The 21,585-nt window shown below is 43.4% G+C and overlaps 1 protein-coding gene across 1 annotated transcript in view; it reads left to right on the forward strand.

Annotated features, from left to right (window-relative positions):
• MRE11 (MRE11 double strand break repair nuclease) overlaps positions 1-21,585 on the forward strand; it is a 92,816-nt gene that overhangs the window by 35,589 nt on the left and 35,642 nt on the right. The window contains exons 7-8 of the mRNA XM_032977795.2: positions 4,765-4,950; positions 5,863-6,028. Coding sequence (XP_032833686.1) covers positions 4,765-4,950; positions 5,863-6,028 — 352 coding nt within the window. The remainder of the gene's footprint in view (positions 1-4,764; positions 4,951-5,862; positions 6,029-21,585) is intronic.

Here is a 21,585-nt window from a genome sequence, read left to right on the forward strand (position 1 = left end):
TAGAGGTGGCCAAGTGATATCACAACTCAGAATTCCTGGGTTTTAATGTGAGTGGTATATCGAACCTGGTGGCTTGCGATTGAGTCAGCGTCTCGCAAACGGAAAAATCGCTAGTTCAAATTCTGTTCGGGTGTTTTTACTCAGCCCCATTGTCCGTCCCTCTGTAGTTAATTAACAAGTGCCACTTTTGTGGTGGAATCACTATTGTTTGCCCTATTGATAGACTAATCCCGCATCATAGGAATATAGAATTTTCTCCACTGGCTCAGAGCTGGAAGCAGGAGACGAGCACCACCTCAATGCTCAGCAGAAAATGACTTTGACATTTTTTTTTTCCTTTAATACAGGGATTAAAGAAAATTGACGGCTTCTCCATGTGCGAGCAAATTCTCATCTCTTAAGATGGCTTTAATCCATCCAGTGGTGGAATTTCTCTATTTCCGCGTAGGTGGTTGCAGTTGTGCTGTATAGTTATCCCGAACTCATCCGAGCGCATTTATATATTATTATTACCACTCGAGAAGTTAGTCTCTTCGCAAAGGCTGAAGCTTACGTTTGAGGATATAGTCCCCAAGGAACAAGCCGGGTACAGGAACGGACGAAATGGCCACGAGCAAGCGACATTGAAGACAGGCTTTGAACGTCGTCCCAAAACAGCGGCAGCGTTCGATGGCCTCTCTTCGGCAGATGATCTCGCATAGCGGAAGGGTGTGCCGCTACAGCTTGCGACGGACTGTGCCTTTGCCGCCCGACAGTCCGACTTGTCGCCGACGTGCCGAGCCCGCGATAATTCACCGCATCCATTTCGATGAAGCGGCCAGCGGCCCACGGAGATTGAATAGCCGACTCCCGGCAAGAGCTGACTCCCGCAGGGATCTGCTCTTGCCCCGGCGCTGTTCCATCTCTACGCCGGCAGGCATTCCGGCAACATCCTCCCGCAGGTTCACGTATGTGGACGGTGCCGCGCGCTGGCAACCCAAGCCCCTGGACGAGAGAGGACACTGGAAAAGTCCTCGAGAAAGATGTCCAAAAACCCGAGAGGCGTACTTCAAAAATTGGCACCGCCATAAGCCAGACGAGACAACCTTGTTGAGCTGACTTGTGGGCCTTTTCTCTCCCATAACAACTGTGGAGCCCCCGCTAGACCACCCTCGAAGCACAACATTGGTGGAAGCACGTACACCTTGCAGCCGTGGGATTGACAAATAACCTGGAATTATTGTTGTTGCCATTTTTTAATAAGTTCTTTAATTAAACTTGGATCGCTCAAATGTGACTTGGAAAAATCTCATATTTTTGGCAATAAATGTTGCACGACGTTACTTTCTATATTTATATTTGTCACGTTATCAGAAAGAATTCTGGTGAGTTATGCATGTATAACTAATGAGACAACAGACAAGCGTTCTGACGGTGAACAATGTCAACGCCAGAGGAGTACTTCAATACTGCTAAGATTTTGGTTTGAATTCTCAGCACTCATCCAAAGCAAATCACATTTCCTGAGATTAGCGAGTCGGATGTTCTAATTTATCTCACAAACTCACGGCCAATCCGCCCACTACCTTTACTAGTGGGAATTCTTGGAAAGCCTGGAGTGCATGGGTCTCCGTGTGAAATCACACGGTATTGTATGACTATGAACTCTATGCGAGTCTGTGGGACTCTATGCGAGTATGTGTGTCTCTCTGTGAGGACTCACTAATTATGAACCTCTGCGAATTCTGTCAGTCAGTGGGTCTCTCTGCGAGTCTATGGGTCTCTATGTGAGTCTGTGAGTTTCTGTGTGAGTCTGTGGGTCTCTATGAGTCTGTGGGTCTCTTTGAGACTAACTAGTTGTGCACCTTTCTAGATTTTAAGCTTTCGTGACTGCAAGGATCCATACTCTTTGGTTCTATTTGGTAAAGTCACGTAGGTAAAAAAAAATAAAACAACAAAAATCACGACGTTTTGGCCACAACACAAGCGGCCTTCATCAGGTGAAGAGACCAGCCTGTCTCGAAGACTGCGCTGGAGTGAAACAGAGCCAAGCTCAGACTACAGTCAGACTTCCACCCTCAGACCTTCCCTGTGGAAGAGATATGTGAATGACACTTTCCTTATTTGGCCACATGGCCTCCCAGCTCTGAACCTTTTCCTACACCACATCAATTCCAGACATCCCGCCATCAAATTCACCATGGAAGTGGAGAAAAATGGCAAGCTACCATTCTTGGATGTTCTGTTTGAGAGGAGACCTGATGGCTCATTGGGGCATTCTGTCTACAGGAAACCCACCCACACAGATTCCTACTTGAAGCCTGATTCCCACCACCACCCAGCCCAAAAGAATTCTCTCATCAAAACTTTATATCATAGGGCTCATTGCATTTCGGACCAACACCACCTGACCAGTGAATTAAAACATGTACACCTGCCCTCAAAAGGAATGGATACTCTGACCGTACCATCCGCCAAGCTCTTTCTCCCTCCATACAGAAACAACCACTTGATACTCCGGTCAAAACCATCACACTACCATATAGAGCAGGCGTTACTAAAAAGATTTCCAAAATTCTTAACAAACACAAGATCCAGGTCCGGTTCAATACAGTACATAAAATTCGTGATCTGATCCCATCCGTGAAGGATGTCATTCCTGACTTACAGTACCCCGGGGTTTACAAATTGAGTTGTACCTGCGGTGATTGCTATATCGGGGAGACGAAGCGACATGTCTCTGACCGAATTCGTGAGCACAAATCAGATTTGAAACACGGCAGAACGAATTCTTCTGCCGTGGCTGATCACTGTTACAACGCTGTGGGTGATCACGATATAAATTTTTCCGATACCAAGGTTCTTTGCAAACCCACAGGTTTTTATCAGAGATTTGTTCTTGAGGCAATTCAGATCTACAAACACAGACACAATTTCAACCGAGAAGATGGTTTCAAATTAAGCAACCATTGGAAAGATGTTCTAAATCGAACTAAACATTAAACTAATTTTCATTGGTACAGTATATTTTTTCAAGTAGGGGTACCCCACACTTTCGCGGCACAGGCTGGTGCACTGCCGGTGCCGATCACTGTGCTACACCTCATCATGATAAGTCCGCCAATCAAATGCTAATTTTTACGCTAATTCCTTTGTCAAGGCACCTTAATCCCTCTCACACAGCTTAAAGGTGCACTGCCGTGTGCTACACCTTTCATCATGCTAAGTCCGCCAATCAAATGCTAATATTTACGCTAATTCCTTTGTCAAGGCACCTTAATCCCTCTCACACAGCTTAAAGGTCGCAGTCTGAGCTTGGCTCTGTTTCACTCCAGCGCAGTCTTCGAGACAGGCTGGTCCCTTCACCTGATGAAGGCCGCTTGTGTTGTGGCCGAAACGTCGTGATTTTTGTTGTTTTATTTTTTTTACCTACGTGACTTTACCGAATAGAACCAAAGAGTATAGTTGTGCACCATTGGGAACTCTGTGAGTCTTTGGGTCTCCGTGTGAGTCTGTGGGTCTCCATGTGAGTCTTTGGGTCTCTATATGAGTCTGTGGGTCTCCATGTGAGTCTGTGGGTCAGTTTGAAATCTCACTAGTTGTGAACCATTGCGAAATGTATGAGTCTGTGGGTCTCCATGTGAGTCTTTGGGTCTCTATATGAGTCTGTGGGTCTCCATGTGAGTCTGTGGGTCAGTTTGAAATCTCACTAGTTGTGAACCATTGCGAAATGTATGAGTCTGTGGGTCTCCATGTGAGTCTGTGGGTCTCTTTGTGAGTCTGTGGGTCAGTTTGAGATCTCACTAATTGTGAACCACTGCAAACTATGAAAATTAACTGGATGAAATTAATCAATCCACCACCAATTAATTGAAGCAATGTCCTGTCTAAACTAATCAGGACATTGACTTATGAGTTGCTATTAATCCAGCCGTACGTGAATAGAAATGTGTCACAAATGATGACACAAAGAAACTAAATTCCTGCGTTGAGGAGAAATGATTGCCCTGCCAGAAAGTGGCTAATAGGGTTCCAGGAACCGAAGCTCTGGGATGTCATCGTGACCCATGCATTAATTTTGTCACCATAGCTTTGTGGGAAAGGATCCATTAGTGTGAGTTGTGCAGATTTTTATGCATGCACAATGTGTAATCTTGCACCCTTTTATGTGTGTGCTGGCCAACACCACCGTATTTCAGAGTCCACTCTGTCCATCCGTAAATGCACGGAATGCAGGTGTCTTTTAATGAAAGGTGGTAAACACCGAAGTTGTACCCACAATTTTATCTGTACATCACAGCGTTTGATTCTGTATAGGAATCCAATTTAGTTTTGTTATCTTGTTGGTCATGTGGTCAATAAGGGTCTTCAAAGACATTTTCGAGTCCTGGATAACGCCTAGATATTTCAAGTTGACAAACTGCTCACTAAGGTGTGATTCCAGTGCGCTGACCACGATGCCACCGCTCCAAAGACAAAGTTCAGCCTGTTGGGGCAAGTGCTGTTAGCGAGTACCTATGAAGGCCGGCACGGAACATGAAGGAGTGGGTGGCCAGCACCATGCTCCCGACCGCCTTTACCTCGCCAGTGGCACCATTTACACCACACCACACCAGGTACTCATTTGAGGCTGATTCGACGTAGGGGAGGCACAGAAACCAGTTTAGATAATCGCCACTGGCGTTGGGCGTGAGCGGTAATCGAACTCGAGTCAAGAGGTTCATAGCGCAGCGCGCTAACCGCTACCCACCCGCTTTACCCACGCACGCACGCACATACACACAGGTCAAAGCACAGCGCCACCAACTACATCCCGGAGCACTTCCTCTATAGCTTCCTGGACCTGGTGGTGTGGGGCCACGAGCACGAGTGCCTCATCAAGCCCATGCGCAACGAGCAGCGCTTGTTCTACGTCACGCAGCCCGGCAGCAGCGTCGTGACCTCCCTCTCTCCCGGCGAAGCAGTTGCCAAGTGAGCGGCGTTCGGCGGACGCGTGCACAACAAAAACAAATGTCCCCCGTACAGCCTTAGACTGTTGGGGGGTAAGTGCCGTTAGAAAGCGGCACCTGCGAAGGCTGCCCACAGCGCACGAGGGGGTGGGTGGCCAGCACCACGCCCGGCTGGCCTTGTCTCCTCCATGGCAATGTTTACACGTGGCACCAGGTACTCAATTGAGTCGACCTAGGTGAGGGTCAAAACCGGTTTGGGTTGTCGCTGGTGTTGCCGGTCGTGAGTGGGAATCGATCCCGGGTCGCCGGGTTTGTCACAGACACGCGCACACGAACAGATGCGCACAGACGCACACATGTCCCCATAGGGAGAGAGCCCCATCACCCAACCACGGCTACCCATAGCACATCACCATTAGCCTTTTAATATAGCTCAAGGCAAAAGTGCTTAAAAGAGTCGTTGGTCTATGATAATAATAAGTAATATTTGTGATGCTTAATGTATGAACGTATTGGCGGTACACCGGTGCGCAGTATGAATAATTATTAGAACACTTACAATTATTTTATTTTCTCACCATTCGCAACCCCGCTCAGAAAATCTTGTGAGGTGGTGCATCAAAATCAGTTATCGTGATGTCGAAGCAGTTGGAAGACGAATGTCAGTTCAAATTGTGATTATAGACTGTTTTATGAGGACTCTGGTGTTTTATGCTGCACCGGTGTACCGTCAATACGTCCGTATGTTGAACTTTTTTCGCACCATACATAGCCAACCATGCTAATCGGAGGTGCGGGCGAAGGACAACAAACTATGGGTCTCTGTGTGAGTCTATGGGTGTCTGTGAGTCTATGTATGTTGAACTTCTTTCGCACCGCACGTAGCCGACCGTGCTAATCGAAGGTGCGAATGATGCTGTTGTGTCTTTTAAAGGCACGTGGGCATCCTTCACGTGCACGGGAAGCGCATGAACCTTCAAAAGATCCCGCTGAAGACCGTTCGGCAGTTTTACATTCAGGATGTGGTTCTGCAGGACACAACCATCAACCCTTCTCACCCCAAGGTCACTCAGATGATTGAAAACTACTGTTCTGAGAAGGTAAATCTAGTTTCCCATGCCAACCGTAGCCTCTGTGTGTGATAATTGCTGATGGGAGTCTGTCTGCTTACCTTACATAACCTTGCCCTGGAAATTTTCTTCTTATCATGGGACCTTTTTGCCAGTATCAAAGTATGAAAAATAAGAATAGGTTTTACCCTTTTGGCAATGAAACAGACAATGCATACAGTGAGGGAAAAAAGTATTTGATCCTCTGCTGATTTTGTACGTTTGCCCACTGACAAAGAAATGATCAGTCTATAATTTTAATGGTAGGTTTTTTGGAACAGTGAGAGACAGAATAACAACAAAAAAATCCAGAAAAACGCATGTCAAAAATGTTATAAATTGATTTGCATTTTAATTAGGGAAATAAGTATTTGACACCTCTGCAAAACATGACTTAGTACTTGGTGGCAAAACCCTTGTTGGCAATCACAGAGGTCAGACGTTTCTTGTAGTTGGCCACCAGGTTTGCACACATCTCAGGAGGGATTTTGTCCCACTCCTCTTTGCAGATCTTCTCCAAGCCATTAAGGTTTCGAGGCTGACGTTTGGCAACTCGAATCTTCAGCTCCCTCCACAGATTTTCTATGGGATTAAGGTCTGGAGACTGGCTAGGCCACTCCAGGACCTTAATGTGCTTCTTCTTGAGCCACTCCTTTGTTGCCTTGGCCGTGTGTTTTGGGTCACTGTCATGCTGGAATACCCATCCACGACCCATTTTCAATGCCCTGGCTGAGGGAAGAAGGTTCTCACCCAAGATTTGACAATACATGGCCCCGTCCATCGTCCCTTTGATGCGGTGAAGTTGTCCTGTCTCCTTAGCAGAAAAACACCGCCAAAGCATAATGTTTCCACCTCCATGTGTGACGGTGGGAATGGTGTTCTTGGGGTCATAGGCAGCATTTCTTCTCTTCCAAACACGGCGAGTTGAGTTGATGCTTTCACCCAGTTGTCTTCTGAATCATTCAGATGTTCATTGGTAAACTTCAGACGGGCATGTGTATGTGCTTTCTTGAGCAGGGGGACCTTGCGGGTGCTGCATGATTTCAGTCCTTCACGGCGTAGTGTGTTACCAATTGTTTTCTTGGTGAATATGGTTCCAGCTGCCTTGAGATCATTGACAAGATCCTCCCGTGTAGTTCTGGGCTGATTCCTCACCGTTCTCATGATCATTGCAACTCCACGAGGTGAGATCTTGCATGGAGCCCCAGGCCAAGGGAGATTGACAGTTCTTTTGTGTTTCTTCCATTTGCGAATAATCGCACCAACTGTTGTCACCTTCTCACCAAGCTGCTTGGCAATGGTCTTGTAGCCCATTCCAGCCTTGTGTAGGTCTACAATCTTGTCCCTGACATCCTTCGGTGAGCTCTTTGGTTTTGGCCATGGTGGAGAGTTTGGAATCTGATTGATTGATTGCTTCTGTGGACAGGTGTCTTTTATACAGGTAACAAGCTGAGATTAGGAGCACTCCCTTTAAGAGTGTGCTCCTAATCTCAGCTCGTTACCTGTATAAAAGACACCTGGGAGCCAGAAATCTTTCTGATTGAGAGGGGGTCAAATACTTATTTCCCTCATTAAAATGCCAATCAATTTATAACATTTTTGACATGCGTTTTTCTGGATTTTTTTGTTGTTATTCTGTCTCTCACTGTTCAAATAAACTTACCATTAAAATTATAGACTGATCATTTCTTTGTCAGTGGGCAAACGTACAAAATCAGCAGGGGATCAAATACTTTTTTTCACTCACTGTATATTATCAAAACCTGTTTGTGTGTATGTTCACTACACAATTGTGTGGTTAATTCAGATTTGTTTCCTTGAAAAAGGTATCTATTGTTTGAACATCTTAACGCCTATTTTATTGCCAGAAAGGGTAAAACCTATTCTTATTTTTCGTAAATTTCTTCCTCTTTTCTGCATGGTTTTCTTCCTATAGCTAAAAACAACGTAGATTTTAACTGCATAGAAATAATTTGTGTCTTTGTAGAGAATATAAATAAAAAAGTGTTTTATTTTTTTCAAAGAGTTGTATTCGGATGGCTAATGCATTGGGCACCACAGCAAAATTTACATGACCTATGGTGTGACCTTTATACAGACAGCAGATGGACTTTTATACATTTATTTGCAATACACATACCTGTCAACTCATACGGTTTACCCATATTCTTGTACATGGAAATTGAGTAAAACATTGTGTTTCTCCCTTGTGATGGTACTTTGTAGGATAAATGTTGAGAATTATAAGGTCATGGGGTGCCCAATAAGGTATGAATTTGTGTGTAATAATGTAGGCACTGATAAGCGGTTGACAGATATGAATACATCACACTCCATGTTGATGAGATTTAATCGGCTGGAGGATCTGACATTTGTTACTTTGCTTCTTCATGCCTCTGGTCATCCTGGGTCAGTTAGCTGTGCCCGTCGTTAATTTATTGAGTGCCGAGTCGAACGGGCCCCGCAGTTAATCGAGTTAATTGATTGAGTTGACGGGATTCTGTTCTCGGGCACGCACAATCCATGAGTGCACCTGGTGCACCACAGGGGCTCCAAACTGTCGTAAGTGGGGAAAAATGCGGCCTATGGAATCCTCCTTACCATTACTTCCCATTGCCAAATATCCCTTCTCATTACGCCCGACGTTGCGATCGCGTTGCCCTTCAAGGTCTCTCTCCTCCACTTAGGTTTGTGAAACGTCCCCCACAATGTCCCCCCCCCCCCGCCTTGCCCATTAGCGTCACCCCAGCCACTGGCAAGACCCCTTTTTTTGTTGTACACTTTTATTGAACATGCCCCGTTGTCTGTTTTTATTCGTTCAAATCTTTGACGCCTAATATCCTCGGATCTACGAAGCCTAACGAGCTGAAATTTTCTACACAGACTCGTCTCGCGCGACAATTCAAGATTTTATTAAACAAAAATGGTTCAGGTCCCGCCGGTCCTGGGCCTCTTAACATTTTTTACTTCATTTAATTAATGCTAATCAATTCCGCCCCTTATTTTAAATCACGATGGTCGCGGGCAGCATAGATGTTTAGTACAACTGTATATAAACACATGGCCCTGCAGCCCTATGACAACCTGTTTGTGTATGGTGGACACCCATCCAGGCACTGTCCAAGCTCACATCTGCTTGGCTTCGAGGTCCGACCAGATCGAGCGCATTCCAAGCCCACGTGATTGCTCAGGCGTTGAGGGTTATAGTGATGCTGTTCTTAACAGTTAACATCTCGCAGTAGGTAACATCTCGCAGTTAATATCGGGCGGTAGTAAAATGTTAACTACCTCGCTTGGTTTACAAGAGGTCGTGGGTTCGATCCTGACCCTCACCCATGTTTATTTGGAGTTTGCATGTGCCAACCTATGGTCGCGTGGATTTTTCTTCAGGTATTCCGGTTTTTCCCTACACATTTAGAAATGTGCTTCGAGTATTTGGCTCCTATAAATGTCCACATGATAAGCCACTTCATTGGGCTATCATTTGTGGCCAAGTCGCTTCTGAAAAAAGAGCTATATAACTCGATGGGCCTTATCTGACAGCAACAGGTACTGATTTAGTCATTCAACGGAAATTCGTCCTTTAACCCCCGAGAAAACCCATTTAGATTATCTTCTTTGTTATTTTGTTAGATGAAATGTGAAAATCCATAGTCATCTAAAAACACTTGATAATTTGGCTATATAGCTCTAGTGTGCTTTTACCTTGTAAAATTAATTAGTGGTTAAAAAGTTAAAATACTTTTAATGGTAAAAAAACACGTTTTTCAATGCACACGCTTTTATTTCCACTCAAAAGTAGAAAATACATTATTTTGAGCCCAGGTTTAATCAAATTTGATGTGCTGAATAAAAGTGGGTGGATTCCTTGCAAGCCACGTCTTTTTGGGGAGCCATGACCAATGAGAAGCACGCTTATATCGCCGCTCGTAATGCCGCTGAGGTTCCTTCTTCCTTAGAACGAGACCAGCTATTACAATAATAATTAATTATTACTACTGCTATTGTTAACATAATTTCACGTAGTTATAATCGTCATAAATAGTATTGTTATTTTGCTTTGTCATGCCCCTTCTGACACGCTGAGGGCAACATGGTTATGCGGAAGTAGATTGAGCAGGTGAGAACCGTGATCATGATTTTTTATTAAATGCCGTAATGTTATCGCTATTTTAATTGGCTAAATGTTCTAATTATGGTTGTTGATATTAATGCTTTCAATGAAAGTGCTAAATCTGTGCATGTTGAATACGGTGTCGCGATATGCGCTGTTGTGCATATGCGCGAATTGTCATAACATTGCAGCCTATATGTCTTGTTGTCTTCCACACAGTACAGTACTTACTGATCGCAAATACGACAATTAAACGCGTTATACGTATCTTGTTGTTCTCAATGTGATTTCACTACTTTGCCATCGGGGTGATCGTTATTCTAATTGTAATAGCCGTGCTTCGTGCTGCGTGCTATCAACCCTTCATTACCTAGACTGTTACATAGCAATGCGCAGGCCTTCTTATTGCAGGGTCAACGGTTGACATAGGCAAGCCACCATTGTCACCTCTGCAGGGTTATTAAATAGGTAGCACTTCGTGCGAAATCGTCACTGATTGTTAAAGATGGTCCATGGGAATGTGCAATTCCCATGGACCATGATGAGCACCGAGATGAGCACCACACAATGCCCGTAAGAGCATAGAGACCTTTTGCCAATCCACTGTTGGATGAGGGCCTCCACGCGCCGCGCTGGTTGTCGAGGCCGTTTGACCACACTTCACCCCGCCTGGTCAGTGCGGATTGGTAAAGGCGGGCGGCAGAGACGTATAGTACAACTGCATATGAACACAACGTGGCCCCCGCAGCCCTATGACGACCTGTTTGTGCGTGGTGGACATCCCTTCCAGGCACTGTCCAGGCTCAGAGCTGCTTGGCTTTTGAGCTCCGATCAGATCGGCCGCATTCCAATTCGGGGTGATTTGTTCTTAGGCGTTGAGGGTTATGGACTATGAACTATGAACAGTTAACATCTCGCGGTGCCGAGATGTTAATTACCTCGCCTTTTATACAGGAGGTCGTGGGTGCGATCCTAACTCTGCCACCTGGATATTTGGCATTTGCATGTTCTCACCCTGTAAATCCGCTATTCGATTTGCATATGCATAACTAGAGAGACGCAAAGTTATTAGATTGCTTTGCTGAACTTCAACATTACATAACCTTACTGTATGCAAATTACCAAAATTTACATTCAAGTCTTATTTAAGTAAATGACTGTGAGACTAAAACGTAAAAATAAAGTTATGTCTTACGATATATAACAAAAGTATTTTAACACATGCTACTACTATCTCCACTCTTACCTACTAAGTTGCCAATTGAAATGATTAAAACTTTTACAAAATGTGCATGTTGCCAACCAATTAACTTCCTTTCATTTTGAAATAGCCGTTGAAAATTAAATTTAAAACAATTAAAAAAATAGTAACAAACAAGTTGTTCAATGCGCACACTTTTATTCGCACTCAAACGTAGAAATTAATTATTTTGACCCCAGAATTAATCAAATTTTATGTTCTGAATAAAAGTGGGTGGCTTGCATAAAACAAATCGAAAGGAAACCACAATTTGATTAATTCTGGGGTCAAAATAATTAATTTCTACGTTTGAGTGCAAATAAAATTGTGTGCATTGAAAAAAAAATGTAACCTAATTCCCCCCCCCCCCCCCGATAATACACAAATGCGAAAACACCCCCTTGCGGGCGGTGTGGCAGCCCTCACACTGGCGATGTCTTATCGGCGAAAGCGTCCTGCACTCGCTGAAAATTAGTGAAGGACACTGACGTGGCCAAACCATCCCAGTTTGGCTTCACTCGCTTACAAGTCACGTGCTTAAACCAAACAAATATTTTTCGATTTAAAGCTTTCGTGACTGCAAGGATTCATCTTCTTTGGTTCTTTCGGTAAAGTCACGTAGAATGAGAATAAAATAATAAATTGATAAAATAAAATAACACAATAATATTCTCACGACGTTTCGGCCACAACACAAGCGGCCTTCATCAGGTGAAGGGACGAGACTGTCTGGTAGGACAGCGCTGGAGTGAAAAAAGCCACGTTCAGATCACGACCTTTAAGCTGTGTCAGAAGAAACAAAGCGCCTTGACAAAGGAATTAGCATATAATTTAGCATTGAAATGGCCGAGTGATTAGCTTGTGACTGGTCACAGAAATGGCTATGTTAAAGTTAAAGCATACACATCCGCAGAGGCACCCCTTGACAAAGGAATTAGCATGGAATTTAGCATTGAAATAGCTAAGTTAAAGCATACACATCCGCAGAGGCACCCCTTGACAAAGGAATTAGCATAGAATTTAGCATTGAAATAGCTGAGTGATTAGCTTATAACTGGTCACAGAAATAGCTATGTTTAAAGTCAGAGCATACACATTCACCGAGGCACCTAGTACAAATCAAACAGGAGAATTTAGCATTGAAATAACTAGGCGAATTTAGCATTGAAATAACTGAGTGATTAGCTAGTGACTGGTCACAGAAATGGCTATGTTGAAGTCAAGGTCTACACATCTGAGCTATTCACAGTAACTGGGTATACAATACAATGTATAATGAATACTATATAGTGAACAAATAAAAAAACTAAAATATAAATTACCTTAATGTTATCAATAAACTCTATATTCTCCAATCAGCTAAGCTACCAAACAAATGTGTTGCTCCGGTTAATCCGAAATCCACATGATCGCCTCTACAGTACAGGAGTTGCATATCATTACAACAGTGGGCGGAATTTGATTGATTTTGATTGGCGTGGCTCTGCTATCCGCTTACTGGGCAGGAGTCTTTTGTGCGGGAACGGAAAAGTGTTATCACATAGTGATCCGCGTAAAATTGATATTTTTGGATTATTCGTGATTTTGAATTATCCACGGCCGCCCTCCCCGTCATTAACGCGGAAAATCGAGAGTCTGCCGTATTTGGTATCATCGTCATCATTAGCCATGATCAGTTCACTGTTGGATGAAGGCCTCCCCAATTGACTGCCACCTCTCAACATCCTGTGATGCAGCAAACCATTCAGCAACTCATCACTCCCATCTCCTCGGTGGACGTAGTCTTCGACACGTTCCATCCTTTGGCCGCCGCTCCGTTATTCTTCTCCAGCATCCCTTCCAGCGACGTGTCCTGCCCCAAGACCACTTGCCTTTCCTAAACGCTTCAACACATTCGTCTGTAACACTGTGGCCTTCAAAGGAAAAAGCATATAACAGGCGGCATGTCAGTAAATTGCCCTCCTTCATAGCCAATGAAAGGGAGTGAAAATGCTTGCTCTTCTTTATTTCCAATGAAAACGGGCCATTGCCTGAAACGTTGCCTTTTATTTATCATTTATTTGTAAGGCAGTGCTATTGACAGATGTGTTGAGTTGTTATTTGTGCACTGCCATTGCAGTTTCACCAAATCATTATTTTTTTCCGTATGTTTTATTTATCTTTGTATATTTTTTCAAATATTCTGTGCTTCCTGAATTGAGATATATTTGTCTGTATGTTGACAAGGCTGACCCAAGCAACTAAATATAGACAGGAACATTTACTCATATATTATAACATAAAAGCAAGAATTTAAGTGTGGCGGGTTTTTCCCCCCCTCTGTCATTGGCATGCTCCTGCAAATGATGTCGGAGAATCTAACGACGATCTTTCCTGCACAGATGGTGCATTTTGTAATTCCTTGAGGCAGCCTAATGGGTGACCAAATGCTGGAATCGAATTTAGAATTCCAATTAAAGTGGCTCATTAGTTTGTGCACTAACTGCCAGGCTTAGCAACTGCCCAAAATTAAAATAAAAAAGGTTTGAAACACGCCAAGACGACAACCGTGATGTCGATGGACGCTTGATCCACTCCTGGCAATTCATTTTAACTACTTTGTCCACGTCAGCATTGTCAACCGTTCACGGCAGTCAAAATTTGCAAAACATTGAAATGATGGTAAGCCGTAAAAAAGAAATTGTCCGTTATTCGCATTTTTTCACATACATCTTCAACACGGACGATTTGTTTTCGGGTGACTCTCAGTAGTATATTTTGTTTCGGTGCTCTACGCGCAATTTGCTTTGTCTTTTTCTTTTGTCCTTTTGGTGTCCTGCGTCACTCTTGCAAATGAGACACTTCGGGTCTCTCGGAGTGCTTGCCAGGTCAATCAAAATAAACTTGAAATGACGTGACACGTCATACACAGCTGCCGGTGAGTCATGGTTAACACACTGCACCTGCCCTCTCCCCGTGAGATGTTCCTGGATAAACCAGTGGAATAATGATCATTACCCATGATATACATTTTTGGGTTAGATCGCGTAAACATATAAATGTGTCGTTAAAACCCGCCACCACCCGACACAGCCAACTAGTAAGGGCTGTCACGTAAACAGAACGTGCCAATTCGTCACTAGTATAGCAACACCGGTGTGTTGGAGAGCCAAGCCACAACATTTACAATCTGAGTACGACGTTTCGCCAGTAATTACAACTAGCTTCATCAGGCGACAGCCAGATTTGTGGAGAAGTCTTACTGTTTCATTCCTTATATAGAGGCGTACAGTGAGGGAAAAAAGTATTTGATCCGCTGCTGATTTTGTTCGTTTGCCCACTGACAAAGAAATGATCAGTCTATAATTGTAATGGTAGGTTTATTTGAACAGTGAGAGACAGAATAACAACAACAAAATCCAGAAAAACGCATGTAAAAAATGTTATAAATTGATTTGCATTTTAATGAGGGAAATAAGTATTTGACCCCTCTGCAAAACATGACTTAGTACTTGATGGCAAAACCCTTGTTGGCAATCACAGAGGTCAGACGCTTCTTGTAGTTGGCCACCAGGTTTGCACACATCTCAGGAGGGATTTTGTCCCACTCCTCTTTGCAGATGTTCTCCAAGTCATAAAGGTTTCCAGGCTGACGTTTGGCAACTCGAACCTTCAGCTCCCTCCACAGATTTTCTATGGGATTACGGTCTAGAGACTGGCTAGGCCACTCCAGGACCTTGATGTGCTTCTTCTTGAGCGACTCCTTTGTTGCCTTGGCCGTGTGTTTTGGGTCATTGTCATGCTAGAATACCCATCCACGACCAATTTTCAATGCCCTGGCTGAAGGAAGGAGGTTCTCACCCAAGATTTGATGGTACATGGCCCCGTCCATCGTCCCTTTGATGCGGTGAAGTTGTCCTGTCCCCTGAGCAGAAAAACACCCCCAAAGCATAATGTTTCCACCTCCATGTTTGACGGTGGGGATGGTGTTCTTGGGGTCATAGGCAGCATTCCTCCTCCTCCAAACACGGCGAGTTGAGTTGATGCCAAAGAGCTCCATTTTGGTCTCATCTGACCACAACACTTTCACCCAGTTGTCCTCTGAATCATTCAGATTTTCATTGGCAAACTTCAGACGGGCATGTATATGTGCTTTCTTGAGCAGGGAGACCTTGCGGGCGCTGCAGGATTTCAGTCCTTCACGGCGTAGTGTGTTACCAATTGTTTTCTTGGTGACTATGGTCCCAGCTGCCTTGAGATCATTGACAAGATTCTCCCTTGTAGTTCTGGGCTGATTCCTCAGCGTTCTCATGATCATTGCAACTCCACGAGGTGAGATCTTGCATGGAGCCCCAGGCCGAAGGAGATTGACAGTTATTTTGTGTTTCTTCCATTTGCGAATAATTGCACCAACTGTTGTCACCTTCTCACGAAGCTTCTTGGCAATGGTCTTGTAACCCATTCCAGCCATGTGTAGGTCTACAATCTTGTCCCTGACATCCTTGGAGAGCTCTTTGGTCTTGGCCATGGTGGAGAGTTTGGAATCTGATTGATTGCCTCTGTGGACAGGTGTCTTTTATACAGGTAACAAGCTGAGATTAGGAGCACTCCCTTTAAGAGTGTGCTCCTAATCTCAGCTCGTTACCTGTATAAAAGCCACCTGGGAGCCAGAAATCTTTCTAATTGAGAGGGGGTCAAATACTTATTTCCCTCATTAAAATGCAAATCAATTTATAACATTTTTGAAATGCGTTTTTCTGGATTTTTTTGTTGTTATTCTGTCTCTCACTGTTCAAATAAACCTACCATTAAAATTAGAGACTGATCATTTCTTTGTCAGTGGGCAAACGTACAAAATCAGCAGGGGATCAAATACTTTTTTCCTTCGCTGTAGATGTGTTGACCACGCAGCTGCGCTCTTGCACAATGTAGGGGGGGATTACTGAGGCAATGCATTATGCGAGCCCTTAGAATTTGTCCATCCTGTCTATTGTGTTTATTAAAATAGCCGGACCAACGGTAATCCCTATTGAAGTACGCTGCCCTTTGTAGGCATGCATTTAAATAATGTTTTATTTGATTATTCGCTTCCACGCAGCACTAAGGCGGTAGGTAGCTATCCAAACGGTTAAAGTTATTTAGATTTCTTTCAATTTCGATAGAATCTCGAATTAGTCTTGGCTAGTAGTAGCTAGTTTTGCACAAAACTTCGACATTATCAAAATACATTGAGTGTCCTTGTTGACATGCGTGTTCTGCTACTGCTGACAGTTGTATTTGGGAGAATTTAATATTTCTCTGACGTTCTTTAGTCTCGTGCTGATCATTCATCCTGTTTGCCCAACATAACATTTGCCACACGTGCAGTTAATCCTGTACACACCTTCTGTTGCTAGCTTCGGTAATACACCTTTTGTACCAGATATTAATTTCTGTATTTTATGTACCGTGCCAAATCTGGCAGGTTTTAACGACACATATTTTTACGCGATGATATTGGTCGCGAAAGCCTACGTGTTCAAATGATAATGACATCGGTCTCACTGCACCTCACTGCAATATGTTCTGAAATTCCTACCACCATGCCACTTGTAATATAAACACTTTTTTATATACAGTGAGGGAAAAAGTATTTGATCCCCTGCTGATTTTGTACGTTTGCCCACTGACAAAGAAATGATCAGTCCATAATTTTAATGGTAGGTTTATTTGAACAGTGAGAGACAGAACAACAACAAGAAAATCCAGAAAAAAAGCATGTCAAAAATGTTAGAAATTGATTTGCATTTTAATGAGGGAAATAAGTATTTGACCCCCTCTCAATCAGAAAGATTTCTGGCTCCCAGGTGTCTTTTATACAGGTAACGAGCTGCGATTAGGAGCACACTCTTAAAGGGAGTGCTCCTAATCTCAGCTTGTTACCTGTATAAAAGACACCTGTCCACAGAAGCAATCAATCAATCAGATTCCAAACTCTTCACATGGCCTTTTGGCTCCATGCAAGATCTCACCTCGTGGAGTTGCAATGATCATGAGAACGGTGAGGAATCAGCCCAGAACTACACGGGAGGATCTTGTCAATGATTTCAAGGCAGCTGGGACCATAGTCACCAAGAAAACAATTGGTAACACACTACGCCGTGAAGGACTGAAATCCTGCAGCACCCGCAAGGTCCCCCTGCTCAAGAAAGCACATATACATGCCCGTCTGAAGTTTGCCAATGAAAATCTGAATGATTCAGAGGACAACTGGGTGAAAGTGTTGTGGTCAGATGAGACCAAAATGGAGCTCTTTGGCATCAACTCAACTCGCCGTGTTTGGAGGAGGAGGAATGCTGCCTATGACCCCAAGAACACCATCCCCACCGTCAAACATGGAGGTGGAAACATTATGCTTTGGGGGTGTTTTTCTGCTCAGGGGACAGGACAACTTCACCGCATCAAAGGGACGATGGACGGGGCCATGTACCATCAAATCTTGGGTGAGAACCTCCTTCCCTCAGCCAGGGCATTGAAAATTGGTCGTGGATGGGTATTCCAGCATGACTGACCCAAAACACACGGCCAAGGCAACAAAGGAGTCGCTCAAGAAGAAGCACATCAAGGTCCTGGAGTGGCCTAGCCAGTCTCCAGACCTTAATCCCATAGAAAATCTGTGGAGGGAGCTGAAGGTTCGAGTTGCCAAACGTCAGCCTGGAAACCTTTATGACTTGGAGAAGATCTGCAAAGAGGAGTGGGACAAAATCCCTCCTGAGATGTGTGCAAACCTGGTGGCCAACTACAAGAAGCGTCTGACCTCTGTGATTGCCAACAAGGGTTTTGCCACCAAGTACTAAGTCATGTTTTGCAGAGGGGTCAAATACTTATTTCCCTCATTAAAATGCAAATCAATTTATAACATTTTTGACATGCGTTTTTCTGGATTTTGTCGTTATTCTGTCTCTCACTGTTCCAATAAACCTACCATTAAAATTATAGACTGATCATTTCTTTGTAAGTGGGCAAACGTACAAAATTAGCAGGGGATAAAATGCGTTTTTTTCCCTCACTGTATATGGACAGCTGCTCTTCTAATTCCCAATTACCCGGCAATGAGACGTTTTACATATGAAAGACGCGTTAAGCTAATTCGATGTGAAGGCAGATGATGACGGGGATGATGATATTATATGTCAGTTATATTGCTAAATAACCTAATGCCATCGTTACAATGAGCTGGTTCGCCCTGCGTCGATAGTTCTATCACATCACGTTAAAAGGTCTTCATCGAGGTGTATAAAACAAATCATTTGCTAATTCTCCCTGCAAATAGTATGCTGCACGTGCACTGCCATTGTGTCAATCCATTCGTGGATGAACCAATCAGAATGGAAGGAGGGCAATTTTAAGAACTGTTGGGACAAAGTACCTCATGGAATATAATCCACTTATTCAATATATCCTCAATTATCAACACCATGTTACATTACTTATGTTTTATTTAATGTAATCTTATCGACATTACTTAACATTTTAAACATCTATTATCGACAGCATATTCAATCATTTTCGAGAGTTAAAAATACTGCATGTTGCACATGTTAAAATAACTTATTAATGATCTGTTTGAATTTTGGCAATATACAAAATTTACACGTTTGACAATTGAGGACACATCAAATCCAGAGCTCTTGAAACATATGCTGCTTTAAAATTTCGTGCATTTTTCCTCTGCTTGCGATCTTCCACTGCTGAATTGACTATAAAACACACAGCAATTTTATATGTGCGCATATATTCAATTCTGGTTGGATAGTGTGAGATGCATTCGTCTGGTGTGGCGTGCTTAGGCTACGGGCAGTTAGCCAGGCTCTGTCAGAGGCAGAGGCCGGAGATTGCAGTCAACCAAGCAGGCCACTCTAATGCAAGGTAACAATTCAGGAAAACAGGATTTAGAGGTAGGCCTAAATTATTACCACCAGCATTCAATAATGAAGTAATCGAAAGCAAACAACTGTCATATTTTCCTCACAAAAGGAACGTTATTTTCAACATTCATATGGCCGAATGCGTGTCCTTTTAAGGATTAAACTTAGCACGCACACTGAGGCTTCTAACTAAGACAGGTGTCCTGATATGTGGGTGGTAGGTAGGTGGGTCTGTGGCTGTAGACAATATAACAATAGAGTTATTGTTGGAGTGGAAGGGAGTTCAGGCTGTTGGGAGGTCAGGCTGCAGGCAGCCAGGCAAACTCGAGGCATAGATTATTTTTTAATAATAGCACCATGCGGTACCATTATTAAGTTTTACCTTTCTCCCAGGGCAATGTACTCCTTGTTTTGTCCAAATTGGAAGATGGAAACGGTATTCTAAAGCCACTCATCGAATTAAACCACTCGTGAATTTCAAGTATATGAAAGTTATGTTTCTCATCTAATACCAATCTTGTAAACGATGCTTTCAATCGGACGGAAACTTCTTTGTCAGTGGTTACGGGTCACTGAGTGTTGAGGTTTGGTTGTATATAATGATTACAAATGAAGTGGCGGCTACAGCATTAGAATTGAATAAAGATCCACTTTGGCTTTTTCTTCCCCGTCTCGAGATACCATTGTGGTTCAACAAAGCATGCAGAGCACTTTGTCCCGCATTAGCATTCTGTAAAAGTTATTTTTGGTTGAATGATTTATTTTAAAAAAAAGGTCAGAGCATCCCCAGTGAAGCCAATCCAGTACCATTACCATATCCCACACGCCATTTGAAAATTATCTCCCAATGCATGAATGTCAGCGGGTACACAGTCCCTCGGTTAACAGTGACATAATTGGTTAACGTTTTTTTTTGTAAACGTTTCGCCTCCCACATGACCCCCCATGGTTTCGACTGATGTTAACATATTAATTAACGGCACGTTTACGTGATGCGCACGGGCGCCAATTTCGGCAAATCCGTGCGCTCGAACACGGGGCTGAGCCACGTCCTCAGCCAATCAGCGACGCTCGTTTATGAGCGTTTTGACCTCAACTGGCTTTGCTTACATTATTACGTTTTCTGTTTTTGGCATTGGAAAACAGCTATCTTGCAGACTCAGTGATTTTGACTTGTTTTTCAACTTATAAGTGAATTCGACGAACAGTTATTTCGGTTAACAGTTTTTGTGGCAGGGATTTCAAACGTTAACTGAGGGACTACTGTACCTGGAATAAATCTGTAGACATTTCAGATTCTTTGACGTGTTTCCGTACCTCGTGTTGCTTGGTGCGACGTCGGGACAATTCTCTCTGTGTGCTGGGAGCTTTTTCAGTAACTTGGTTCCAAGCAAAACGCTATGAAGCACATAGCACAACCGCCAAAACCCACACAGTATTGTTTAAAACTATTATTTAAAAAGACAAGTTGTTGATTCAGACGTCAGTCCTTTACTGTGCATACCAGTCCATTTGAACTTAAGCAACTTAACTACAGAAACTTAACTTGGTTCCAAGCAACGCGCTCGCTCTATCTCCAGCACAACTCCCAAAACCCACATTCCAGTGTTGTTTACAATTGTTCCTTAAAATTGTAAGTAGTATACGTAGCGTATTCTCATGTCCATTATTTACTGTGTATACAAGTCCAATTGAACTCAAGGAGCTTCTTGCACAATGCGCTTCCGGACAAGCGAGTGAAACGTTATATTTTTTTGCTGAAACGAAATGTGTGGTCACATGACACGCACTCTAACTTGAAGTTGTAAATGTAAACAGTGGCTTTGATTTCCAGAGGCCTTTCGACGTCTTGGGGAGCGGAGGTCAGGGAGATGAAATGTCATGAATATTAAATGCCGAGGTGGCCAGGTAACAAGAGGTCAGAGCGCATCGATCCCCGTTTTGAAATCCACGCAGGCATCTGTGATTAAACCAGACTCGGTTATAATGGGTTCATGGTCTCAGCCAGGTTCACCGGTGATTATAGTAAAAAAAGATTAAGTCTAGTTCTGCATTTAATGTGGCCAAATTCCCCGCTCTAAAAATGTAAACATTTTCAAACATTTGCTTTGTCATGCGTCAAACGTTAATCTGACTGGCGAAGCAGATGGGAATGTGCTGCCCCCTGCCTTGTTGGCAATAAGTCACTTGAAGAGATCTCTGGTACCTCTGTGATATCCGCTTCTGTGGACCGTTCTCGTCTCATCGCATGAATCTGGTACCTCAAGAAAAAATTGTGGTAAAAGGTAGTAAGATGTACTGTGTATAT

This window comes from Petromyzon marinus, chromosome 64 (assembly GCF_048934315.1).
Source record: "Petromyzon marinus isolate PM22_M1 ecotype Great Lakes invasive population chromosome 64, UKy_Petmar_22M1.pri1.0, whole genome shotgun sequence".
NCBI lineage: Eukaryota > Metazoa > Chordata > Hyperoartia > Petromyzontiformes > Petromyzontidae > Petromyzon > Petromyzon marinus.